The 27,186-nt window shown below is 44.6% G+C and overlaps 2 protein-coding genes across 11 annotated transcripts in view; both read right to left on the bottom strand.

Annotated features, from left to right (window-relative positions):
• Window positions 1-21,615, bottom strand: RBL1 (RB transcriptional corepressor like 1). 4 transcript variants are annotated; one of them, XM_031605620.2, is made up of 22 exons: window positions 21,455-21,615; window positions 21,246-21,379; window positions 20,926-21,126; window positions 19,758-19,822; window positions 19,539-19,667; window positions 19,261-19,421; window positions 18,489-18,538; window positions 15,631-15,817; window positions 14,682-14,848; window positions 13,012-13,124; window positions 12,504-12,607; window positions 11,950-12,087; window positions 10,900-11,064; window positions 10,601-10,736; window positions 8,951-9,217; window positions 7,822-8,000; window positions 6,750-6,926; window positions 6,201-6,272; window positions 5,752-5,836; window positions 4,400-4,566; window positions 2,670-2,834; window positions 1-2,408 (listed from the first exon to the last, which is right to left on the bottom strand). In XM_031605620.2, exons 1-22 carry the CDS (start codon window positions 21,593-21,595, stop codon window positions 2,238-2,240), a joined length of 3,174 nt encoding a protein of 1,057 aa, XP_031461480.2. In that variant the 5' UTR covers window positions 21,596-21,615; the 3' UTR covers window positions 1-2,237. The 4 variants fall into 4 exon arrangements, with proteins under 4 accessions (XP_031461480.2, XP_090008505.1, XP_090008506.1 ...); XM_090152379.1 differs by lacking the exon at window positions 19,539-19,667; XM_090152380.1 differs by lacking the exons at window positions 19,539-19,667; window positions 19,758-19,822 and having other exon boundaries at window positions 20,926-21,068.
• A 749-nt stretch (window positions 21,616-22,364) lies between these two features.
• Window positions 22,365-27,186, bottom strand: part of CHD6 (chromodomain helicase DNA binding protein 6) — a 74,405-nt gene continuing 69,583 nt past the window's right edge. For all 7 annotated transcript variants that reach the window (XM_031605627.2, XM_031605629.2, XM_031605625.2 and 4 more), the window contains one exon: window positions 22,365-25,797. In XM_031605627.2, the coding sequence (XP_031461487.2) occupies window positions 24,907-25,797 (891 nt within the window). In that variant the 3' untranslated portion in view covers window positions 22,365-24,906. The remainder of the gene's footprint in view (window positions 25,798-27,186) is intronic.

The raw sequence follows: 27,186 nt of genomic DNA on the forward strand, positions 1-27,186 counted from the left end.
TCAGGTTAATATATTTTTATTATAAAATACATACTTACATGTGAAGGCACTTTAAACCGCTACAAAAGTTTCACACACTGCTTCAGCTGTTCAGCAAGTCCAAAAATGTTTTTCATATTGTCACCTACATAGGTGAAAAATCTGAACTGCATCCAGTTGTAGTACATCCATTTTTCTAATGAAAAAACGCTGTGCTTAATGACACTGGCGAGGATCTTAGCACCATCATCTCTCTGCCATTCCAGAGAAGGCTGCAGGAGTGTGGGAGGCGTACATGTGGTAGGGAGAGATGGTGGGGGGATGGAGCTTGAGGATCCCTGAGGCCCCTTTCAACCCAAGGAATCATCAACGATCTTCCAGGGATGCTACATCACAACCGAATCAGCTACGTTCTTACCATGCAATACTGCTGAAAAACGTAACCCTGTTAAGCCTGAGGTTATATTCATCACCAATAAAGGCTGCAGTGATCCTGCAAGTAAGGCTAAGTCAGGATGCCTCATTTCCCCTACAACGCAGGAGGCTTCTAGGGTCTGGGTTATGCACTGAAGGGATATGGTTGTAACTGCAGAGATGAGTGGATCAAGACAAAGTTCATTTCTATTGTACATTTTGTCTCACAGTCTGAAGACAAATATTCAAATTGAGTAAGATTAAAGGAACCGAAGAATCTGCATTCTGTGCATCTGCATCCATTACCCCATACTGCAGCTCCATATGTCACACCTTCCAGAAATGAGCACCTTTTTTTGGAAGTCAAAAATCAAAGTAGTTAAAGATCCAAATGAACTGGTTTGTAAACATCCTATCCTTGCTGAGTAGGGTCCCTGCACACATACAGTATACATACACTCTCCCACCATGGCCCTGGCCAATGCACTAGCTGTGGCTGTTTGAGATCACACAAGCTTTCTTCCTGTAAGTGCAGCACAGCAGACTTGGCAGCACATACTAAACAAACCAAACAACAAAGTGAACAGAGCCCTTAGCACAAATCCTATGGAACTGTTATTTTTTCCAGCATAATACATACACACACACACACACACACACACACACACACACAATACAGTGCTGAGAAGTTTCTGTACGGCTCTAACTTTAAATGCGATTAAGAAATAAGATCAAAATACTGACTTACAGTAAACACGACTCTTTCAGTTTTGGTAAAATAAATCCTATAAAATCCCTCAGTGTTAACAACTTCATTATAAGAAATAAGAACTTACACATTTCCAATGAAACCAATCCTTCAGAAGCTATAAAAATCATATATACAAACATACCTTATCCGATGGGTTTACTTTCAGTGTAGATACTACACAACAAGAGAGTAAGATCTTAAAATAAAATGTAGAGTTACATAATGTGTTAAATGAATTTGCACATTTCAACAGCTGTAAGGCAGTTGAAGCCCAAGCTGTCTTTCCAACTGTAATCAACTTGTAGGTCTTCGCAATTAAGCTACGATTCCTATCAACAGCTTCTACAGCAAGGCAGCAATCAAGCTTCCCATTGGAAAAGAGCAGCTCCCACAGCAGTGCTCACTGGCTTAGGAGAAGGGTAATTCAGACCTATTCAGAAAGGTATCTCTGTGCTTTTCCCGTTGTTGGTGTTCAATTTAAACTGTTGCTGCTTCTGCTTTCTGATTCACGTTCTACACTCTGATCCATGTTGCAACATACACTTTTGCTGAAGCTCTGACAGGAGATAACAGCACAGGACAGATACACTTCAGAACTGCTCCACTCTTTCTGAGACTGAATCAGTCTGTTCTCCTCTCCAGTTAACTCCACATTCTTTTAGAAATAAGGCACTTACAAAGTTTCTACCTCAAGTACCAAAGCTTGAGAAACTTAACCGATTTCACTCATTTCCTTACTGTTTTAATTCTAAAAATAAAATGGTTACCAGAAGCTGAGTTACACTCAGAACTTAAATACTCTAGATTAGGCTCAAGAACATCCACCACAGCTTTCTGCAGATCACTCTTTTCCTAAAACAGCTCAAAGAGAGTAACCTACAGTACAGTATATTCTCTGGGAATGAAACCACCTTCCATTCTCCATTACTTACTACCTAACTCTTGCTTCCTGCATCCTGTGGAAGCCAGAGGTTCAACATTAACAAAACTAGGCAGTTGTCTGCATATACCACATCTTATAAGGAAGTGATAGCACTACTGCTATATCAACCTGATCAAGATAGCTCTGAGATCCCACAGAAAACTGGCAGCTTTAGTGATTTGCTCTTTCACTGACAACATCCTGGAGGCGCTTCAGTAGAACATCATCATTTTCCTGGCAGAGTCGCTTCATAGGGGGCTCAGTGTCACTATCAATTGTTATTGCTCGTTTCTTACTCCTGTGTTCACCTTGTTTTATCATATTGTTGATATCCTTCAAACTCTGTGAACGACAATTTAAGAACAAAGTAACATGAGTTACTATGACTTCATTTCAAACCTGATTTGGTTCTCAATTAGCCGAGAACTAAAAAAGTTATTATTGTGAACCTCTGCTGAGCAAGTGAAGAACTCTCCATAAAGAACTCTATCCCTCACCATAAAGTGAGGTTCAGTGGATTCCCACTGAACCAGAGCACATTCCAGTTGTGAGATGAATTCATCCTCTCCCAAATCAACCTCTTCCAACCCTTTTACTTTCTACCTTGGAAGGGCTCCCATTGAATTTATACAGGAGCGCAGTTCGAGGCGTCAAGCAGGCACTGTTCTTGTGAGGTGAGACATAAACAGGGTGCTGCTGAGAGATGCGCCGAGGAGACACCGGCTGCTGCTTAATGCTGGGGAACGGAGACAAGGGGGGGGCTTCCATCTGAAAGAGAGGATGAATCCCCAGAGGAGACGAATCAGGAATTACCAGACAGCAATAACTTCTCAAAAAAGCAACGTAACCACACTTCCAGGTTTTCTGTAGAACATCTTATCCTGTAGCAGTTGGACAACCAAGCAAGAATCCACAGAACAGATGTATGAAGGCAGCTCCAAAAGTAACGCCTTCCATTTTATGATGTTAGCCCATGATGTCAGAGGCAGATGTTGGTGGGATGGCAGTAGGGATGGAACCTTCCCACTGATATCCCATTCCATTTTGCTGTCATATGACAGATGGCAGCAGAAGAACTGTCTGACATAACAACATCTGACATGGGAGTGCACATGGAGCAAACAGGTGGGACTGAATTCCTTTGCATGGAAAAAAATGGCTCCCAGTGACATTCATCAATGCTTGTGAGAGACCAGCAGTGGATGTGAGTGCGAGTGGTGGGTGGGGTGTTTCAGCAGTGTTGACAGTGGGCCATCTCTGCTGGAGCCATTATTCACCCCCCCCAGCCCCCCCGAGTGCAGCATGCAGGCTCTGCTTCATCACTGGTGAATGCGTACAGCCAATGGTGGTGAATATTTTGAAAAACAGTGTGCTGTAGAATTTGCTCTATCCAAGTGTTATTGTGCTCTTTGTATCTGTTGCAGTTTCCATAGTAATAACAGGAGGCACTGCTTTCAGAGCAACCTATGTTCAGACGTGTCAACACAGCCACATGAGCAAATGAGCACTGCTATGTAAAGAAGCTGAAAATGGGGTTGTAAATTCAGTTTATCTGCTTTATGTTTTCACTTTAGACATCTCTACCAGCACTTCCCTGTGCCACTGGGCTCCCTGGAGCAGCTGTAGCTGAACAGCCAGTCAAAGCAGCATTCTCCCCTTCAGCTCATACCTGTTTTTCAGGAGCTGCTATTGAAGTGATGGGTAATGCACTTACTGGAAACGAAGATTACAATGCATTTACTTTTGCCTTTCATCAAGTGTCAGACCACAAAAACACTGCGTGACTCACAGGCCTGACACAAAAGAACGCTTCCTACCAGGAAACGGAGCTGAATTTCAGTTCCAGTTCTCCACGCAGCTTAATCACACTCTCACCCCAGTTTCTGGAGGCCAAATGTTGGTGCACTTGGGCTGTGGCAGCCTCGTGTTAACGGATTAAGTGTCAGCAGATCTGTCTGTTGTACTCATCCTGCTGGTGTTAACAAGCTTTCTTCCCGCTGACTTTGAAAACTCCAAATCTTATTCCTTCCTCTGTACTGCCCGTGATGTTTTCCCCTCATTGGCAGCTTTATCTACAGCAGGGAAGTTTACAAAGAGAAAAGCCAGCCCCATTTTCTGCAGCAATGCCCCTCAGCATCCTCTAAGGCTGTTATCTCCATTGTAACTGAACTGCACAGCTGTTGAAGGGCTGTAAATATTACATATACTATTATTCATCACTTTGTGACTTCTGTAACCACACCAGGTAAATACAAAACAAAAAACTGACACGGAATGCTAGGAATAAACCACTGTCTGATTTTTAGAGCAAAGCTCCAATATATTTTACTTACTACATGATCCTGGTTTGTGATATCATACTTCAGTGCAAAAGATTTTACTCTTCCTACATAGACTGCATTGTAGAATTTAATGAGATCTCCTCTCTCCTCTGTTCCCAGCTCAGTGGAGTCCTCCGCTGTCGATCTTCCCAAGGAATTACCACTTTTCACAGATGAGTCTAATTACAAGAGAAAGCTTCAGATTTTAGAACGTGGTATTAAATTGACTTCAGATTTAAGTTTGTAATATCCAACTGACAAGAGCTCGTTCATGAACTGACCAATTAATAAGATGATCTCATGAAACACGCTTCAAAGATGCACTGTAAGTGGTTATGAACATCAGAAGGAGTTATGAATCACTGCCAGCAGACTAGTGGATTATGACTGAAGTGGATAATGCAAATCTGTGCTACAGCTATTTCCAGCTTAGGAGTAGGAAATAAAGCAGTATTGACCCCTTTTCTTTATTTTTAAAAGGAGTAGCAAAAAGCCTTCTTTTTTCTGGTTCATCTTTTATGGACTGCTATACAATCCCAGCACAGTAATAATGAAATTAGCCAGGATGCTGAACAATGCTGAAGATACTCAGAACCTTCACCTTTCCAACACTCAGCATATGTGCTATCCAAACTTGCAACAATGCTTTAAGCAGTCTGACAACATGCAGCTTTTAGCTTCTGTGAAACTTTCTAGTCATCAGCTGGCAAAAAAATAGCTTCCTCTATTCACACCTACTGCACGGATGCCGTGATACCATCTTTGTAATTCTGTGGTGGTTCAGTGAAGAAAGCTGCAGCTGCACAGCAAGTTAATGTTATCTCTTGCCTGCTCAAGTCAGGCCATTACTGAACACAACATTCTGTTTCATTCTCCATGCTACTGACTGCCAAGCAAAACAAGATCACAAAAGAAAGCCTCTTCTTATCAGTGCAGTATGAAATAAAACATATAAAGAAAAATAAAAACCTTCAGTTGGTATCTGTAATTCTTTAGTATGTCTGCCTTGTGTTATACCACAGAGTTGTCAAAAGTTGTTAAAAAACAGGAGTTGATACAAGATGAGACACTAATCTATTAGGAACATCCAGGCAGCTGCTGAACAGGATGCTGAACCTATTGTTTTTTTTCCTTAAACACAACAAACAAAATAAAACATCTGTTCCAACTGGAAAGAATGTTTTCTCTCTCTCTCTAATGCAGGAGGCAGTGGATAAAATGGTTTATTATTCAACAATATATTTATTTTTCTTCAATATATTTAAAGCTCTAAAACTTATTTCCTTTCTCTTTATTACTTGACAGCTCAGTTTCATAAAAGCATGCAAGTACATTTCAAAAAAATATCAGATTGCCTTCCTTACCTCCTGCCATCTGTACATCTTGGTTTGCATTTCTCTCCAAAAGGACATTGGCAGAAGTATTTCTTAACAAAACACTCCTATAAACCTACAGGACACAGAGAAGAGGAAAAAAACCATTCTTGTCAAGGAAAACAGAAAAGACAGAAGATGATCAGGCACTGGAATGGGCTGACAAGGGAGGTGGGGGCGTCACTGTCCCTGGAGCTGTTCAAGAAACAGTCAGATGTTGTACTGAGGGACATGGGTTATGGGAAATATTGGTGGGAGGTGGATGGTTGGACTGGATGATCTTGGAGGATTTTTCCAACCTTGGTGATCCTATGAGATGAAAACCATCTGAGTAAGAATGAAGACAGCAATGAAGTTGACTTTTCCATTATCATCAGAATCATCTGAAGGCCACCTCTGCCTAACATTTATACAAAGGAAAGGTGCCATCATTTACTCACATGGCTGTTTGCTTGTGGCTGATTCCTGTAACTTTTCATTATATCTTGAAAAGTTCTTTCCTCTTTAGTGACCTGGAAAAGAAAAGGCTACTGAAGGCAGAGTGCAAACAGAAAGATAGGGCTGCTCAGGTGCAGTGTACTCAATTAGCTTCCTTGTACATAGATCTTTCATGAGCATTAATATGCTGACGGGAATATGAACATTTCCGTGTTCAAGCATTCTTTTTTTTATTTCTGATAGTAAAGCTATTTGTTGCCTAAGCTAGACATTATTCCTTTTCCAACTTTTCTTCCAGTGATACTAAAAATTAAAAATGAAGTTATTCCATCAGAAGATGTATTTGAACTTGAAAACTATGTGTCTTAGCTTTTCTAAGTAGAAAATGAGGAAATACTCAACAAAACACTACACAGGTATATATGCATACATACAATTTTAGTTTTCTTTCACATGACAGAATTGTTCATTTGCTACAGGACTCAGTTTTCCAGCCATCCAATTTACATTTTTAACTGAAGTAAAACTGTAATTCCTTAAGCCTATGTTACCTTTGCCATGATATAAAAGGCACAGAGGAGAAGCTGGTCCAAATGTCTGTCCTTCATCAGATCAGCACAATGAACCAATGTGAATTCAAAGCACGTCCAGATCTTCCTGCGCAGGTCATTGGAGACATCCAACTTTAAACACAGGTCACGCAAGCGCACGCTTGCCAGGTGGTAAACCTGGAAGAGAAAGACACACAGTAATGAATCAAGCCAGCTGAGCTTAACCTATCCTGCAGAAGTGAAAGCCATCACCAAAGTGTAGCTGTTTTACGTTTCAATACTTTGCTTCCTCAGAGTTTTCTCCTTCTGCCCACAAGAATGTCTTCAAATACTAAATTGTCAACTCTGTTCAAATGCTGGATGCTTATAGGAAACCTGATCTATTCCTTCTGTATTACATCACTCACTCACTACAATGGGATGCATTCAACCCTCTGGCTATGATGATCCAATCAGTTCTTCATCCACCAAATAGTCCAGTCTTCAAATCCGTCCTTCTCCACTTTAGGATATAAAAGAGAAAATCTCTGACAACAACTTCTTTAGTAAGAATATATCTCCCTGCCCTAAAAAAAAGTAGGTTCTTAGCCTATTCCTTTTACACCTTTAGACTTTTGAAGAAATTCCTTCTTTCTAGAAGCTTTGAGATAACATGTTTTTCATCCCTGATTTCTGAGGCCACACACCAGAAAGATCCACAGTACTGGGGAGATCTCAAAAATGCAAACAAGAGAATCTCCTGGTACAGGATCCAAAACACGGCAGTTTTGAATGACCAAAACACAGAAGGGCAATCTCATTTTTGATACATCTAACTCCTGCAAATGCGAGAGGCAATAACAAGAGAATTACAAACCAACAATGTCTCCTACAGAAGCTGCTGAATAAAAAAAAAACACAACCAAAAACATCTAATGATGGCACAGGGCAGAAGGTGAATGGGTGAATTCTCTATTCTAATAGCTTTTCCCTTCTCCCAGCAATATTATATGAAGACTGAAAGGTAATGTAACGCATGGAGTTTCAGCACAGCCACAGAGGTAAATCACACCTTCCTATCAAAGACACTTACCTTCCTGTAAAATAGTGCCAGGGATCCTGTTTTCTTTGGTTTGTTTCCTGATGACAGATGCACTTCTTGATCCTGATTCACCTGAGGGTGGCAGAGATCCTGAGCCTCTATTTTAGGTGCCTGACCTAGGTTCATCGAAATGGGAATCAATGTGATCCCACCCAACTCGTTTGCAATACCTAGAGATGACACAAGCATCCAAGAAATGAACTGTTAGCTGCTGCAACAATGCACTGTAGAACTGCAAATCCTAAACTCTTTCACAAGTATTTCATACAGAAGATATTTCTTCCTTTTACATCGAGCACCAAGAAAACCAAGTCTTTATAAATGATACAAAAGTACGTTTCTGGTAATGCTTAAAGGAAGAGTATGGTTGTGAATTATCATTTCTGAAACTATCTTCAAAGCACAAGGTTTACATGAAATTACAGTCTCTGTAGTCCCTGTTACCACTCTTCTGGGAGTGATGGGCATTGGTGTTCATTTCTGGATACTATTTTGCAAGTCTGACTATACATCGTATGCAGTCCACATTACTTTCTGTAGTTGTGAAATTCACTTAAAATGAAAAAATCACCACTTTTCATGTTTAAAGAGACATTCTTTATCTTCCTGTATGAAGATGCAGATTTTGAAATTCAGAAAGGCTACAAAACCTCATTTCTTGTGTATCCTTGTAAGAAACAGTCAGGGATCAGTTTCAGTAAAACAAAAAAAGCCAACCTCCCCCAAAAATAAATGTAACCCCCCCACTATTTTGTTTAATGTCTATACACAGCCCTTATTCAGAAATTTCAGTCTTCTTAGATTACAGTAGACAAAAACTAGAGCAAGCAAGAATGAATCATTATTAGAGTTGAGAAACAAACCAGTGCTTAACCTGTGATGAGATTTAACTAGAAGGAGGAACTCCACAACTTTGTTTGCCAGGTGGGATCCTTGGCACTCTTGTCAGATATCAGATTAAAACACAGAATGAGATGTTAGTACAAAAGCTTAAGTCCTGCTGCTGTGTTTGCTTGCTTGCTTTGTTAATGCTCTCTTAAAAAAGGAAAAATAGATACAAGAAGGATGGTCCATCTAGCCAGATCTAAGAGTAAGCAAAACATCTCACATGGAAGAATACCTTGCAGTGGAATAGTAACTTTCTGTCCTGCTTTTCCTGCTACCGTTGCTGTTGTCACAGTCAGTACTGTCTGCCCAGGAGAGAGGGATACATTTTCAGCAGCAATGCTTGATGCTGGAGCAATTGTCAACTTCGTACCCTCTGTTAAAATCTTTTCCATCTGCATTTCTTTGGGGCTGTCATCTCCAAAGAGTCTTCTCTTGGCACTTCCTGCTGTAGGGGAACTGTAGCGCTCGTGCACAGAGATTGGTGACAACGGCTGAGTGTCTGGTGAGCAAAGGAGAAAAGAGAACATCTTCAGTGGAGCAGCTAAACAGGAATATTTCTCCACAGCATGAGAAGAGGCGAACTATAACAACAGATTGAAATGCATTAATTCTGGTTAAGAAGTAATCACACAGTTCACTGTTTCTTGGCAATATAAATAAAGACCTACAGTCCTTCAACTGATTTCTGTTACTCTGTTGTTATCCCGGACAGTTTGGTTTCATAATCTGATAGCAACAGGAAAGACAGGAGCAACCAAACTACCAGTGCTGCTTGTGGAAAGAACATTCCTCATGGTGCAGAAGCTTTCTGGCTAACTAGCAAGGAGAAACCAATGGGACTCCTCACTTCCCCTCTGCCAGGATGGTCTGCTGGGTACCAGGAGCAAACAAACATTTCCAATCCCCATTGTCTTCCATGTGAAGTTAGGAAGAACACTTGGTTTCTTATAGATGGTACCAGGTTCTCACACACCTCTGTCCATCTCCAAGCTGCTTTCCCTTCTACTGAACAACTCACCGTAACACCTGCAGTAACTACCAATACATCACTTCCCTAATACACTTGAGCATTTAAAAAATAATTAAAGTTTTGTAACATGATTTGCCAGATGAAGACAAAAGGCAACATTACAGTGCACAAGCAAGAACTTATGGACTCTTGTATGGGATACAGTGAAAGCAGCACATCCTAACCAGTAAAGTGGCAAAAAGCAACAGCAGTGCTTCCACTAACCCTTCATCCTCACCCTTAAGGATGTTCTACACGATGCCTGGGAAGAGCAAGGCAGTTCTTCAGAGGAAAAGAATATTGCAGACAAATTATCATCCTGACATCCTGCAAAAGCAAGCTCAGTAGGAAGAGGACTAAATGCAATTTTGTCATCTCAATTTGCAATAGCAAGGGGTGACAGTGGCAACCATCACTGAACCAGTAGGACAACATGCAGAGAGACTGTGGTCTGAAGGATTAGAATGGTAAGAATGAAACAGAGCTACCAAAAATGCTGGACACTGCAAAGAAAAGGTTATACTTGATATACTTGAAGGAAAGGAACCAAAAATCCAGTCCAATTCACTGAGAACAACAACAAAAAAAAACAAAAAACAAGAACAAACAGTCCCAATAACAAAAAACCCCCACAACCCCAGCAAAGACTGCAGTAACCAGATGACAACTCACCCTACGAGTCAGGTAACCCTGCACCTACACAAAGGCACGACCTGCTCCACTTCACACATGAAGCACGATGACCCATGACTGCTGCTAGTAAAACACACAAGGGTTTGACTGGGTGCATCTAGACTTCTCCTTGATCAACTGGGACTAGAACTAACTAAATAAAATCACACATCCAAAATATATGAAGAACTTTGAACATACCCCGTCTTAAACTCCCGCCAAGATCTGTCCGAACCTCTTTTACTCGAGGATGAACTATAGGAGATATTGGCATCATAGGCAAATGCCCAAGCCCACCTCCTCCATTGTTTGCTTCAAAATTATTGGGAAATATTACCTGAGAAATAAGAAATACCAATGTAAGATAACAAATAGCTTCCCTTTGTCCCAAATCTTAATTTTTTTTTCCTGCATAAACTGTTCCATTTGAACAGTGTTCTGTATGAAGCAGCAGTAGGAAGAAGATTTTTTTTCAATAAAGAGGAAAACAAATAACATACTTCTTCACAGGTGGGAACCCTGTTTCCTGAAGCCTGGAGAGCAGTCCACAGTGCTGAATCCCGAGTCCAGGCAAGGCTCTCAAGGATTTGCTCCTCAATGCTGTTGAGGTGCTTCACCATGTCTCTGGAAAGTCCTTCTTCAGACCGAATCAGTACTTCAATTACCTAACAGTAACAAGGCACACATATCAAAGCAAAGTCAAAGTCTTGCTTAACACAATCAAACCATTATTCATTTCGGGACTGTGTTCAAAACTTCCCTTCAAGGTGGAACGCTCCAGCTTCCCCCTCACCCTTGAACCCTCCCCAGCCCTTTCTGACTCCCCTGAGCAACCCAGCTACCACCAAGACACCCACAGAAGCAGATTCCCCAAACATTCTGCCCTGACCACCGCCCTTCCTCTGTTGGTTTGGCTTTCTGATTTTTCATCTTATGTCACACTTCAACAGAATAGAGGCACAGAGGCCTTCAACATCCTACTTCTGCATTTCAGTACAGCTGTGCTGTCCTGTGTCCATACAAGCACACAGATATACATGAAATAGACATGTCAAGTCCAAACACATTCCTTTATTTCCTTTTAAAAGTACAAATTAATTACTTTTTTTTTTTTTTACTCCCTTTGCCAAAGAGGATCTGGAAACGGACAGCAAACATCCTGTTAGCAGAGAATAACTCCTCGCAGGGTGCCTTCAGGCCCCTTCTCACACTGAGCAGATACAGAAGGGATGCACAAAGCACATGCCATGTTACAACCAGGCAGACATGAGCAGGTGCATCAGATTCAGCTGGGCACATGAAAAGAACTAGAAGTTTATTAATAGCATGTTACAGTGAAGTACAAAAAGGTTTACTTGCTTTAGATTTCAGCTTCAACTCAAACATTACACATCCCAGGTAACGTTAAGAACAGGCAGAATTTAGAATAGGCAAGGCACATGTTAACGTCTGTCTCTCTCCTACATGACTACTAGGAGAGCACCACTGTCTGAGACTGTCAGACAGGTAACATGCCACTTTCAGTGCACATTTAGACAGTATGTATTTACCTTATAAAAATAGAATGGCCTGAGGTCAAGCACTTCGATTATCCAGGGAAAGGTGCGAGGAGAGCTGTATGCAAAAAGCACCATCTCCAAGCAGCACGCCATGAGGGAGCGGTGAAACACATCTTGTTCCAGGAGAGCCTTAAGAGATGAGAGAAGATGCCAATGACCTGAGCTTATGGAAATGGAGGCACATATACGTTAAAAGCCTTCTAGGCACAATCACAGGCATCTCAGTATTAATCTAAGAAACCCCATGCTCACAGAGCCTCCAAAAAAACAACTTTTTAGGGAGGGAAAAGATGGGATCCCTTAAAATCATTATTATAAATATAAATATCTTATATTACTATAAGAATATAATTAACATAATAATGGCAAATCTCTACAATTTTCAAAAGTAGTCAGATTATACTTAAAAGAGAAACATTTGGGACGTGTAACATTAACGATCCACATGCGTTGCTGTCTGCAGGCTGATCTGTGCTGGAACCATCAGAACATATCCCCCCACAGAGGACTTATGAAGTGTCCTCTTTTGCAGGTTCTTTACTTACAGTCATGTCCTTCCCATGCAGTCTTCGCATTTCTTGTACCATTATAGTCTCCAAGATCTTATAGTACAATATCTCTGCCAGTTTTAATCTGTTTACAGCAAAATCTGAAATTTAAAACCAATGCTGATGAAGTCCTGTGCTATTTCCACAAATGGCCTCAGTCTGCACTGACCCATACTTGGCCTCCTCTAACAAAACACAGCACACGTACACATCCTGCAAATGCAACAGCACCCTTCGATATGTGCTAGTCATAAGAGCAGCACGCTATTCTAGAAATACTGGAGAGGACTATTAATATTTATACTGAAGTCATTTGGAAACAGTTGGAATACGACTAGGAAATGCACTGTACTTCCTTCAGCTTTAGGAATACAAGTCTACAGTTTTTGTTAAAATCTCTAAAGTGACTGGGAGTGCTGACTGCTAAAAAGAGTTCCCCATGTACTGAGACAGCACATAGCTGAACTTTACGTTCTGGAACATCCCATGAATTTCACCTTCCTACCTATATGAGATCCTGGCAGTTCGTCTGTTGGCTGAGTGTAGCTGTGACAGAACGTCTCCCCTATTTCTCTCACTCTGTTCATGATGCTTTCTGCAGGGCTGCGTGCACAAGACCTGCAGGAGAACACAGGAAGCAAGCCTTGGCCATGTGAGTAAGTGGCCTGTTCCCTGAGCTTTCTGTTAGACAGTAACCCCAATATCATAAATACCAGAGGAAACAGATCACATGGAAAGATCGTTTCCGTCCTGCTGCACAGATTTTACAGCCAATGTAGGAGAAATTGAGAGCACATCCAGGAGAAAAATGTATCCAGTAGGAGCAAGGTGTGAGAGCTCAGGAGAGCTTTCAAAAAACAAAAGCAAGGCAGAAGGGAACTGATGAACCTCCACGGTCACTGCTGGGAAAAGCACCCAGAGAAGCTCTCCATTTGGAGATGCTCTTTCTGAATGCCTCCATATTCAGAGGACAGTGGCTCAAGACTGGCAGCAAATGCAGACACTGAGTTATGCTGAAAAGCCAGCGCTGCAACGATGGTTTCCTCAAACAAAGCTTCCTAATTGATTAAAAAGTTATTCTTCCAAGGAATTTATATCTGAAAGAGTAACCATTCAGAAGCATGGACCATTGCAGAGTCAAAACCACAGTTCTTCTATTCCTCCCAGTCAGCCAACACATATCCTAGCGTCTGCAGAATTCACATTCAAGATGAGCAAAGCACTCGACACATTTATTATCAGAGGCTTTTCTCAGTGCTCATCTAAGTTTTAATATTTACATCTATTGACAGGTTATTACTTGAATGAACACGTTTTTCATTAGAGATTACAGATACATTTTAATAAGATGATGGAAATAACATCAGACTTCCATAAAACACCTGCCAAAAAGACACACATCCTTTCAATCATTTGTAATCCCAACTTCTAAGATCATCTCTTAGAAAGACCTTCAAAACAGACAATTCCAAAGATGAGAACTAGAATTACTATCTTCATCTATTCATGAAGGTTGCCACAAAACATTACTTTTACATGTCAGATATTAAGTGCTAATACTAAGTACCCATTATTACTAAAAATAGTAATAAATAAAAAAATCCAGAGCCCATACACCAGTATTCAGCAAGACTCCAATTCGTAGAGAGTCAGACAACTGCCCAATGGCTACATAATTATCTATTATTAAATTTTTACTTGTTACCAAGCAACACTGGTCCACCTTTTACTGCTGCACTATTTGTATTTTATCTGCTTACACACCAATGTTTTCCAGCATGTTTCACTACAGTCAGCACACAGATGTGCATTTGGGAGGCTAAAACTGATCTGCAGAACAGGGTGTTTCTCTCAGAAAAGGTGGTGAGGAAGGCCTGGGGCTGCCTTCAGCAGTTACTTAATAAGATTTCATACAGCTGCTGAAAGGGACAAATGAGAGGATGCTGGTGATCCCTCAGGGATGGGAGGGTCCAGCTCTCCTCCAGAAGAACAGACCATTTAAAAAACAATGTTCTACTTAATACTGAGACCCATTAACTGGAAATAAAAGAGAAACACAAGCAAAAAAACGCACTGCACCAAAACAAAAAAGTGGAATCTGAGAAAGAACGCAGCCCCAAGCATGAAAAGATGAGTCTGCACTTGTAAGAGAACAACTGCAGTGGATGTACTTACTCAAAAATAGCTATAAGCAGGTCACTAGGTGCATTTTTCAACCCAGCCACAATGTTCTGCAACCGACTCACACTTTGTGTGGCTGAAGCAACAGGAGTGATGACAGCTTCCTTTTCTCGTAGGTATCTTCTTCCAGTCAGAGGAGTTGAAGGTGCAAATGACCTTTTCTGTGAGAGAGATGGATGAATAAAAAACAATAGAAGTGGTGCAAAAATAGCATCTCCTGCAAAATCATGTCTGAGTTTAAAAAAACACAATTAAAATGCTGCCAAAGGCGGCTGCCAAATCTGTGCTCTTAGAACTCCTGAAATATTAGTTCCTTTTCCCAATGCTGGGCTCCTTAAATACATATAATCCTCTTTTCCCGTATCTTCCCATACACCCACTTCATTAGATAGAGTTCACGTTTTTAAACACAGTGAAACACCAACTTTGCTTATAGCTGCTGTTTGTAACCAAAGCAGGGGAGTCAGACTTTGGTAGGTTTCATGTCTTGAATGCTATTTTTCATAGAACAGTATACAGGTTGACTTTTCCTGTCATCAAAAAGAAACACAGGAAAACACAAATTAATCCAGTGTTAAGATTTCATGGTATTCTTAAAGGATAAGCAGCATGAAATAACTCTAAGACAATATATGGAGGTCTTAACTACCTACACTTTTTCCCTGGACAAAATAACACTCGTTCACCTTCAGAAGTGCTCCCACCCTGCTCAAGGAGCAGTTATTTCCTGCATTAGCAAAGACAACACCGCAATTTCTCTTAGCAAGGCTGCCCAACTAAGCCTGTGAGTGACATTCACCTTCTTCCTCCCAGTGAACCATTCAAGCAACGCAGCTTTTCCAAGTCATCTCAGGGATTCATACAATACAATTGCATACAATGGTGGGAAAACTTGACTGCAAATGAAGGAGTGCTCCACACAAAAACAAGTTACACGAATCACCTTTTCGAAGTGCTGCTGAAGGTGACACTCCACGTGAGCTCTTGCTGCTGTTTTCCCCACTTGCAAGTCTGCAGGAAATTTCCGAGGAGTGCCAATTTCTTCCTCAGCATCTGCTCCTAGGAAAACTCTCTCATCAAAGTCCCCCACTGTTAGAACATACTCCTCATACTCTTTATTCAGTGCTTTGCTGGAAGAGAAGCCAAATTTTACAGCAAAGGTTAAACTGCTGAACAAACACAAGAAGTGAAGCCAACACAAACTCAAAGCTTCTAATGCTCTCAGAAGCAGTAGTGCTTGTACATGGAGCTCCCCTACGTGAGCAGCCTGCTCACAGCCCTCCTTGGCTGCCTTCAGCTCCAAGCCTCTCACAGCAGCACACTGCACAGCCTGCTCTTCTCCCACCAGTGCTTCATGGAGCTGTAGAATCATAGAATGGCCTGGGTTGAAAAGGATCACAATGATCATCTAGTTTCAACCCTTCTGCAACGTGCAGGGTCACCAACCATCGAACCAGGTTGCCCAGAGCCACATCCAGCCTGGAATGGCTTGGGTTGGAATGGACCTTAAAGATCATTGTGTTCTAAGCCACCTGCCGTGGGCAGGGATGCCTATGCAGTGCATTAATCTCAGACAGTGCTGAAATCAAGGCGCCAGGCTCCACAGCTGAATTGCTTCACACACACAATATATACATATACAGAATCTGGCTTTTCTGAACAGTTTTCCCATCTGCTGATCCAGAAATGTTGGGATCTTAGACTGAAACCTGCCAAACTAGGATGTATTTGCTTCAAATGACATTCACCAACATGGACATCTTCAGAATTATTCCATTCCCTTATACTTTCCTAATGAATTAGAAAAAAAAAAAGCCTTTCTTAGATGGTAATTAGCATTAAATTAGTTCCACACACTCTACTGTGTGGAAACAGAAGAAATACTCCCAAGGATTTTGAAAACCTGGTAGATACACATGGAACATGGGACCACAAGGGACTTGGTGATGCACACCAAGGCTGCCACAGCCTTTTCCCCACTTCCATTCTTGTACCCATTCCCTTCTGTGCTGTAAAGTGAACTGACATAAAATCTCATAGCAATGTGGAAAGAAAATGGAACCACTCTGGGCTGGGAATGGAAAGAGATCTACAATACCAGTGTTGGTATTTAGAAAAGTCTGATGATTGCACAGGTTGAGTTCTGAATTGTACATGAAGAAAGCACTGTGCCCTTGCAGTGGGCTGAACAGCATATATATATATATTTTTTTTTTTAACAGAGCTTGGAGCCATCTGTGAGATATAGATATAGGGCAAGTCCTTCAAAAGGAAGAGTCTAGATGTGAATGGAGCTGTCTCCTTGGGGCAGTGGAAGTCTAAGTGCAGAATATAAAATGCTGACAGAAATTCCCAAATCAAAACAACTGCAGACTGACTGAGCTTTGTTAACATCAGGTGGAGCTGTGTCTCCCTACTGCTGCTTAACTATTTCCCAGCAAATCCTGATTTCTTTGTCATGAGGAACATGAATGAGTTGAACTTCAATATGTTCCACTGAAACCTCACTGAAAACTCTTCCTGATAAGAAGTCACTGGGCTCGCACAGGGAAAAAATGTGCTTCCACCTCAGATACAGTTTTGAAAGCCCATCAGAAGCTAAAGCTCTGTCCAAGCAGAGCAGCAGGGGCTGTGTTAAGTCTGAGCTCTGCTTTGGCTGCCTGGCGCACAGTGGCATCTTCCCTCACTGGCACAGAGGAAGGGAACTGAAGCTTCAGTTTCCTCAAATCACCATTGACATACCATGATACTGAACAACTCCTTTCTTGATTCAGCTAACCTGTGTGGAACAGGAACATTTAACCTCATAAAGGCTGCAGAGCATTCCGTTTGGGCAAAGGTTTCCTCAGATGTCATCTAATAATGAATAGGGAACACCGCCTTATTGACGTGACAGTAACTATTAACACTATAACTCTTTCAGCAGGAATACTAATACAGCTCACTGCTCCATAGGGATCAGAGCAGCACTGCTTTATCTGAATGTGATCTGCACCATTACAGTGGGGCAGTCACTGCTCACACTTCTCACAAAGCAAAAGGCTCAGTTAAAACCTCCCCTTGCAAAAATGAATTATTGGCTACTTGTGGAAGAGGAAAAAGCTCTTTATGGGATCCAGAACAAAGCAGCTGCAACTCATCTTTTCATTTAAATTAGTTTTGAGAATTAAATGTTAGAAGTTCCTGAAACAGCTCCGCTTGCCTCCCCGGCAACACTCCACTCTTCTCTTGTGGTTTTGCAGTTGTTGCTCCTTTTTCTCTTGAGCTCTCCCACTGCATTCACAAACTTATGCGCTTAACTGGAGAGTAATAAACAATCCTAAATACTTCCCCATTCACATACAAATATTGAGGTATGCATAATAACACATTCATGAACTCCAGAGCTTTGATTTGCATCAGACTACACAAAAATTAAGAGCTGCCAGAACACCACAGTGTTATCTACACTGGAAAAGACCCTAAAGATCAAGTTCAGCTATCAGCCAGCACTACCAAGCCACATCCATGCATCTGCAATACCTGTAGGGATGGGGAGTACAGCCCTGCCCTGGGCATCCTGCTCCAGAGTCTTAACACCTTTCTGTGACCTGACATTAAGGAAGAAACTCTGTAGCTCATCTTCTGATATTGGAGGTATCTCAGACCCAGGAAGCATTTAGGTAAGTAACAGCATGGGTTCTCAAATCACCAAAAGCAGTGATACAGTAAGATATGGAAAACATGAGATTTAGCATTCAAAGACCCATACTCAAGAAATGAAAGCCAAGTCCATGATTAAAAACACACACTATAACTTACTTATTTTCTGTAAAATTGCAAAGATCCAACAGACATTCTCCTTTTAAGATCTAAGAACAAAAAAAAGCAGAAATATCTTACATCATCAATCAAAACCATTCCATCTCTAACAACGTGACAGCAAGATGGTCCTTGCCAAAAGCACCAAATGAGCATAACCAGATTTGTCCTTTTGCCCAGACCAGAGCAGCACAATGCTGTTGGTAACAGGCACAGGCCAGGCCAAAGCTCAGCTCTGTCCAAGCTGTAGTAAACGCACAGCTCAGGAGCAGTGCTGCTACCTCTGCCCCCTGGCAGGGAGGAAGCAATCTGCTGTGTGACTACAGACATCTCCATGGAGCTTAGAGAAGCTCTCCAGGAGCAAACCCACATAGAACAGTTTTTCCATCTGTGACCCCAACCTCCTCATTCAGAGCACTATGTTTACCCCAAGACACACACTGGGACCCAGATAATCATGACAGCTGTTCCACAAGATAACATCATCTTTAATTAAAAAAGCTTATCACCCACAATGCAGCTTCCATACTGCCAAAAAAGTAAGGATTCTTCACTGACATAAAAAGCCAAAACAGAGGGGGCCCTACAGCACACATCATTAGAAGGGGGAGTTCAGTTCTGCTCCCACTGAAATGCAGACCAACAGACCTGAACCAACACGAGTCCACACACCTACCAGAGCACTTCCTTCCAGCACATGCAGGATTTCAATGCTCAAGACAAGACCATTGGTACAAACACTATCACACATCCTTCAAACAGTAATACACACCTTCCTATCGAACAGCTTTGAAATGTATGGCTTGAAGTAGTGCTCTTTTATTCCTTTTGCTTCCACGAGAAGCCCATCATGCAGCTCACAGAGCGTGGCAATGATGCACGGAGGGTCCTCTGAGGCTTTCATCTCTGGTGCACGGAAGTCTGCTGGTAAGCCTGGGAATGGGAAGGAGAGAGAAAAACAAAATGATGACCAACCTTCAACTTCACTTATAAAAGAATAACCAAAGGAACAAAGTGTATTTCATTTTGAACAGCCTATCCCCACTGTACCTTTAAATGATGGATTTAGCAAATCTTTTCGATTTGGGCACAAAACGGCATTTGCAAAAACCAGGTCCAAGCAGCACAGAAGTAGATGATAAGAATTTACTAAATCATCCCCAATCATACGGAAATTACCTTTAAGAGAGCACATCACGTCAGACAACACAACAGAAGCTCATAACTCAGAACGCATGAGAAACACACGGCTGCAGAACGCAAGCCTACCCTTAGTGTACACAAACAGGGTCCAGCAGAAGTTGAAGAGATCCTTAACACCACACAGCACCCGCCTGTCAACGAGAGGGGCAGGAGTCAGTCTCTGCTTCCAGGAAGCTGAAGCGTACTGCTTAGCAAGAGTTCCCTTCTGCTCAAAGCAACAGTCGGAGCCACCATCTCACAAGTTACACACTAAGGCACGCTGTAAGTTGCCGGCACACAGAGCAGCTCTCACTGCAGCCTCCTGGATAGCTCTGCAGAGCTTTTTGCACAGCATCACCAACTGCTCTGAGCCAACAGCTGCCTGTGGTCGGTGCCCCAGGCACACCACATTGGTGATGCTGTAATTGTGACAGGAGTCTCACAGAGCTGCATGCAGCACAATGCTGAGGGCTCTATCAATTGCAGTGCACCCTTCTTCTAAACATTTTACTAAAGCATCACGCATCCTTTCAAAATATACAACTACAACTCGACTGCAGCTCTTCTGGTGAATACTTTAGAAGTAGAGATGAACCAAAACCACTCGACAGAGAAGCTGTGCGCTCACGCTAACAAATGCTGCTCTGATGAAGGAACACGAATGGAGTGCATGAACATTTCTCCTCATGCTGGCACAGCAAAGCTGTTTGCAGCAGCAGCAGCTGCTCCCTTCCCATTTGTGCATAAGGAGCTACATCAGAGTGGGTTACCGTAAATTACCCCCTCACATCCAGACCAATACACGAGGCAGCAGAAACCCCCAGCACAGAGCCAGCTCAGCTCCCTCTGCTGAAGATCTTATCCTCACAAGAACTACCAGAGACAGCCACGCAGTCAACGCGTAACAAGGATGAAGCCCTTTAATTAAGAAGTGCTATGGGCATCAGGAAGAGGACACCACCAGTCACCGTGTGTCATACAGATGAGCACATTGGCTGCAGTTTGCTCTCACAGAAGGGCTGGTGCTCACCTGGCAGTCACATAAAGCAGCGGCACGTTGGAGCCCGCTGATGCAGCACTGTGAGGAGCGCATGGAGGGACAGCAGCCCGGTCTCAGGCATTGCCCCATGCCTGCACTGAGCATCCCTGCACGCCCGCTCAGTCACTTCAGAACTTGCCCTTATTTTTTAAAGCACAACCAATGCTCTCCTTATTTGTAAACCTGTTGTAAAGCCACACGAGAGCTCCCCGATACCTCTGCTTCCTGCTCCGTTGGGGTTTCGAAGTTTCCTCGTTAGGGTTTTGAAAGATATCCAAAAATATCGGTTCAAACTTCCTGAAGATGACGGTGGACACCTCGAAGTTCCTCTCCAGCCTCTCCACCCGCTCCCGGAACTCCTGCGGCACATTCGACATGTCCATCCACTTCTTCATTTTGCTAAAGAACTGAATCAAACTTAAAGAGGAAGAAAAGGAAAAAAGAAAAACAAAAAACGACAAAGAAAGCGTTGCGTTATCACCGGCTTTAACCGCCGTTCTGCCTCAGCGCTGCCCCGTGCGGGCCGAGCGGCGCACCTGAGCCTGGCGGAGCGCAGGATCCGGGTCAGCGACACGCAGTTGCCCTCCATCAGGCCGCTCCCCACGGTGGGCAGCACGCTGCGGCGGCACGCGGCGTACAGAGCGCAGGCCAGCCAGTGCTGCGCGTCCCCCTGCAAGGCAACGCCGCTCGTGGGGCCGGGGCAGCTCGGCACGGCGCGGCCCCGCCGCCCGGCCCCACCGCCCACCTCCAGGCTGTAGGTGCCGCGCAGCGCCGTGAAGTCGCGGAGCGCCTCGGCCGCGCTGCCCGCGTCCAGGTTGAGCTCCCGGCACAGCCGCTCGACGGCGGCGCCGAGCTCGGGCTCGGACGGCGGCTCGGCGCGGGACATGGCGGCCCGGCGCAGCCGGCACGGCGCCGCGCTGCGCTCTGCGCGCCAAAAACTCCGAGCCGGAAGGGGCGCGGCCACTTCCGGCGCCGCGGGCGCCGACGGACGGGAAGCGGGAGGGGGCGCGGGGTCGGAGCGGTTCCGGGCCGTGCGGGTCCGTGCGCAGGGAACGGCGGAGCCGCCCGGCGCGGGCCGCCGTCCCGGAACCCGAGCGCGCCCGCGGGAAGGCTCGGAGCGGGGGCCGGGCCGTGCGCGCGCCGCGCCCGCTCTGCACGGCCGCCGTCCTCGGGCGCGGGGCGGGGCGGCCCTCGGCGGGCGGCGCGCGGGGCCGCACGGCCGGCCAGCATCGCCCTGCGCCTTCCTGCCGGCCCGCCGCTGCCCGCCGACGGACGGCTCCCAACCGCGGGAGCGGCGCCGAGGCGCGCGGGGCAGCCGGCCGGACCGCGCGCGTCCTCGAACTCCTGCGGAATTTCCGCGCGCGGCTTCCGGCTGCCGCCCTGCTTCCCCGAGGCGGAGGTCCGTCGCAAGCCGCTTTGTGGCACCTCGCGGCGCCGCTCCGTCCCGCGGGGGGCTGCTGGCCGTCGCCGTGGCCGCTCTCGGGCGCCCCGAGAGCTCCGGGATCGGCCCGCCGTGCCTTCGGGGCTGCGGCAGCCCTGGGAGCCGCGGCGCCGCCCGGACGCCGCTCCGCTATGGGAGCGCGGCGGGCCTCGGCGCTCGTGCCGAGAGAAAGGCAAGGAACCGTTATCACTGAGTCAGGTGAATTAAACGTTCACATATATTTGCTGAAAAAAATTATATACATCTGTAGCAAGGCTCTGCCAAGTCTGAAAGATAAGCATCATCTAGTCACTAAATTAAAAAAATAAAAATCTGACCTTTAAATCTTTTTTTTTTCTTTTTCTTTTTATCCATGTCCAAGAGCACAGACCGTTTATTTTGTTAGCACATTTGGTGGAGGATGGATGTTCGTGTGAGTATCCATGGAAACCGGCAACAATTTGGCATTTCTTTTGGATAGGATGGAAAATTATAAGAAGCCACTTAATGCCTTACAGCCTAAGTAATCCACAGAGTATATCGGGTTGCAAAAGGGTCACAAAGTAGCAGTCAAAGAGAAGCCTAAACACCCAGAGACTTAGCGTACACGTCTGATAATAAGAACAAGGTATAGAGCATGCCGGCTAATTAAATAAACGCCACTTAAAACCCTGTTCCTTATGAGTGTAACCTGGAAAAACCATCCCGTGCGAGAAATGGACTCTGAAGAGATGTCTACATCCAGTCACAGTAAGGCTTTGAAGATACATGAAGTTTTATAGCATTTGTATTTTAAGGATTTAGGGCAAGTACATGTTCTTCTACTGAATAAAAAGAAAGTTAGTACTTAAAAGGTTCAAAAATATATCAATCGTGATTTTTTTTTTACATAAATAAATTATATCGATTTTGGATTTAACAGCTGAGAAAACCCTTTCTGCTTCCACTGGAGGCAAAACTGAACAAAATGTTAGTTAAATAGAGATAGCAGCATTTCTAAGAAATCTGTCGATAGCGATACAGTATCTATGCTACAAGGAAGTTATTAAATAGAAGACATTTAATTGGGGGGGGTTGCATCATGATTGGTTACAGACTTTAAAAAATAACCCAATCCAGGAATCTGGGAATACGTCCGTGAAAGGATGAACTTTTCAGCTCGTGGGTAACAGACTTCTTTGAGATGCTGATTTCAACATGTACACCATTTATCATTCCAAATGTATAAAAGACAATGACCAAAAAAAAAAAAAAAAGCATCATAAATAAATAATGCAAACCGAAATAGTTATGCCAAAACATTTGGACCATCTGATAAATTAGCAAAACGGTAACAGAAAATAAGTAAAAAATACAGTAAATTGTGACGACCAGATGTGTGACCGGTGACTTGACGCTCCCAACGCCCGCCGCGCTGACTTCAAGTCTCAAACCATGAGCTGCAAATGAGAACGAGCCCAAGTGAAAGGGAAACGAAAGGAGTGAAGGGAAGGAGAAACGGAGGAGTTGCCTGTGGAGGTGTCTCAACACACACAGAGTTTCGGGCACTGACTGCATTAAAACCTGTCCATTTCAAATGCATACGTCAAAATCATTTGCCGATGGGGGGGACTTGGAAATACTGATCAACAGCACGTAGAGGAATGGAAAGAAGAAGCAAACGTGATCTCTTCACAGTCTACCACTAGGAAAGAACAAACTCGAGCTTTGGAGATCCCGCGGCCCTTCTGCCCTCAGAGCAGCACAGCCTGCAGCCTCCCCTGCTCTGACAAACACCGCGTCTGAACGCGGATCCCAACGGACAGCAACTCAAAAAGCCTCAGTGTTCATAAAAGAGCATTAAAATCAGTGTGGCCTGTTTGTGGCCTGAAAAAATAACGTTACAGCGCTCCTAATGCCATAGATGAGGACTAACGCCGTAGATGAGAACGGAATTCTAGCGGGGCCATGGGGGAACTGGTAGCGATGGGTACAGGAGTCCCAAAAAGTCATGCAAGATGTGCAAAATGTTTTCAGCTCAGGCTGAAAAGCTCTCATAACTATTGAGGAAAGGGCAACGAAAACTCCACTTAACGTAAAACCAAACTTTGGTTTGAAAAAATACAAAAGAATGCCTACGTAATATCGTCACTCACTGTCGTTTGTTTCCAAACCTTTGAGGTGGGGGTGATGGAGAAATTATACCACTACCAGTAATGTCTCTTTGTTTCAAAGAAATGAATATATGCATTTTCAATCATTAGGTATATACTTCTGTCTATACTACTATTCTAGTAACCATGATAAAATAGGGAAATACTTCAAATCAAAAATACACATCAGCACTTACTATAGCTGTGCTTTTTACCCCCAAATACAGGCTTTGTCACTCAGTGTCGCTGGAGAAAGAACCACCCCTGTCAGTGTATAGACCAAGAGGTGAGAGCTTTGCTTTTGCTCTGTTTTTGCTTCCTTTTCTTCTCAAACGTGTGAGCGGTTTGGGGGGTGCCCAAGAACTGGATTTGCTCGGCTGGGATGAACGACTGGAAAACAGAACGAGAATTCTGTGCCTCCCACACTAGCTAGACAACACTGTTTATCTAATAAAGTGGCAAGACCCTGCAACTATTAACATATAATATGTCACCATAGTTTTCTGACAGGGAGTTAGGTAGATAATATTACTCATGGAAACACAGGTTTATGAAGGTGGAGTGGGGGCAGGAGGGTAAGTAACAAATAGGTATGGGATAAGAAACTTACAAGCCACAATCTTTTTTTTCAATGAAACAAAAGTTCTAATTGGTATCATTAACTTCTTTGACCTCCTCCTCTGCTGGTACATCCTGCTCTTTCTCTGCTGGCAAAGGCGGTGTTTGCTCTGTACAGTTTTGACCATTTGCAGCTTCTTTCTCGGGCAGCGAGACAGTTTCTGGTTCTGGGTTCGCTGCGTCCCCTTTCGCTTTCTTTCTCTTCCGCTTCTGACTCTCCAGGCTGGCTGCCTCTGCGTGCCTGGCCTGCTGCATGCCGGGCAGCGCCATGCCAATGCCAGGGGAGAGAAACATTGACGGATAGATCAGTCCGGGTGACATCCCTGGGATAAGAAACGGGTTAAAAGCTACAGGACTACTGGTAGTTATTGCGGATTCTGTCTGATTAGAAAACGAACTAGGGCCGGGCTTATCTTCAGAAAGAGTTTCTTTTTTCGCATCCTGGCTGCTCTGTTTATCCTCAGTAGCTTTCTCTGCGTTCGATGTACCACTTTTTGTTGTGCTTGTTAAGGAAGTCGGAGCAGTCGCGGTACAAGTCGTTGCCATGGGTGGGTTGAGAAGCCCTCCGACGCCAAACATCTGCGGTACGGTGGCCATGCCTGGCAGCATCATGGGCAACATGCTCAGGGTGCTCTTCACGTCCTCACCAGCAGGCACGGCCGCAAAGCCCGCAGGGAAGCCGACCAGCCCGGTCAGGGGGATCCCTTGCATGTTTCTCATGTTCTGAAGTCCCACTAGGTCCATTCCGGCAATCAGTCCGTTCATGAACAATGGTCCCATTCCAGAAGAAGAATCTGCTACTACACCGGGGCCTTTGATGAGCTCACTTCTGGGCCGCCTCCCCCTGCGGCGTGGCCCCGCATCACGCAGCACCGGCTCAGTCAGCACACGGTTGAATTTGCTTTCTGGTAAGTAGCCCTAGGAACGAAACAGAGACAACACAAAATGCCTCGTTACTGCACGAGAGGAAATGTGGCTTTTCCGTACTCGCGTCTGCGTCCCAGATGGTGTCGGCACAGAAACATTTGCTTACATGATTCTGGATATGGAATTTGAGAGGTATGCGCAACTGTTCCCCAAGGGATGCTGCCAAACGCAGAACATCCTCAGTGTGCCCTGGCACAGTGCTGCAGTGCCAACGTAAGTGGGGGGGAGGGAGGCAGCAGGGAAGCAGCCTTTGGCTCCTCTGAGCCCCTCCAGCTCCGAGGACTGGAACGCCTCCTAGCACAAGGAGCACCGGGGCAGCTCCACGTCAGACGCTTAAAGTTCGCTTCTATCCCAGCTTTAGTCCTGGCTTCAGCAACAGCTGGTTATGAGCTCTAAGGGCCAAATTTTCAGTGCTCTGCTGGACAGCAGAGCTGCAGGAGACACAGAGAGTGGGTGTACTGCTGAGCTCCATGAGCATTCACTGCAGTAACAGAGCCCAGCGACCACAGCGAGGGAGAAGACAGCCCACCTCCATGGAGCAGCGTGGGGAGACACACAGCACAGCTTAACACTCCATTTTTCAGCGTTCTCATCACAAATATTTGAATGGGCTTTTTTGTGCCTCCCTTGAGCTTCAAAGACTTTTGTGCCTTTAAACAATTTCCAATAATAGATCTGCACATGATATGTACTTCCCACTGACACCTCAAGTGCAGAACAAACCATTGGGGAAGTTTGCGCAGCCCAGCTGCTGCTCCAGGAGGGATGAGCAAACACTGGTGCATGTGGAAATCTGCACAGTAGTCCAGGCACCACGGGGCGGCCTGCCTGACACCCAGCCCTGGTGCCCCACCAGCAGCCATCCCTCTACATGCATGCATGGAGAGAGGCAGACAGAGCTGCTGAGCGCTATGGACTGACACACAGCTCTACCTCAGGCAAAGTGGGGCAGCCTAGGGAGCATCCGCAGGAGCTGGAGGCAATGCAAGGCAGCTGACTGCACAGGGCATGCAGGCCGGCCTGGATGTGGAGCTGTGTTTTGAGGGACAGAGGCAGGACGTGCCAAATTGCCAGCACTCATCAAAAATGGATTTCAGAGTCTAAGCCACTCTAAGCCACCTGATCCCCCCTCTAACCTCTGCTCAGCAAGGATGCTGCAGGACACAGCCCTGAAACAAGGAGCAGTGAGTGGGGCCTCTAGGAGTAGCCTGGGGGGATGCACATGGCTGCTGCCCCTCACCAGGGCAGGGACTGGTGGGCGAGTGCACTGGTAGGGCTCTGCTCCCCGCTGCCCCTGTCCTGCTGCTGTCTCAGCCCTTGGGCCCCCCAAGCTGCACACCCGACAGCAGGCTCAGGCTGGCACGCACAGAGCTTGCAGGA

This window comes from Phasianus colchicus, chromosome 17 (assembly GCF_987193195.1).
Source record: "Phasianus colchicus chromosome 17, bPhaCol1.hap1.1, whole genome shotgun sequence".
NCBI classification, from domain to species: Eukaryota; Metazoa; Chordata; class Aves; order Galliformes; family Phasianidae; genus Phasianus; species Phasianus colchicus.

Coding starts and splice junctions, on each gene's coding strand:
- RBL1 (XM_031605620.2), bottom strand. CDS start 21,595: ATGTCCCGCGCCGAGCCGCCGTCCGAGCCCGAGCTCGGCGCCGCCGTC. Junction 15,818..18,488: donor TGCAATTTTACAGAAAATAA/GTAAGTTATAGT, acceptor CTTCTCTTCCAG/CAAAGCACTGAATAAAGAGT. Junction 14,849..15,630: donor TTCAGCAGCACTTCGAAAAG/GTGATTCGTGTA, acceptor TCTCTCTCACAG/AAAAGGTCATTTGCACCTTC.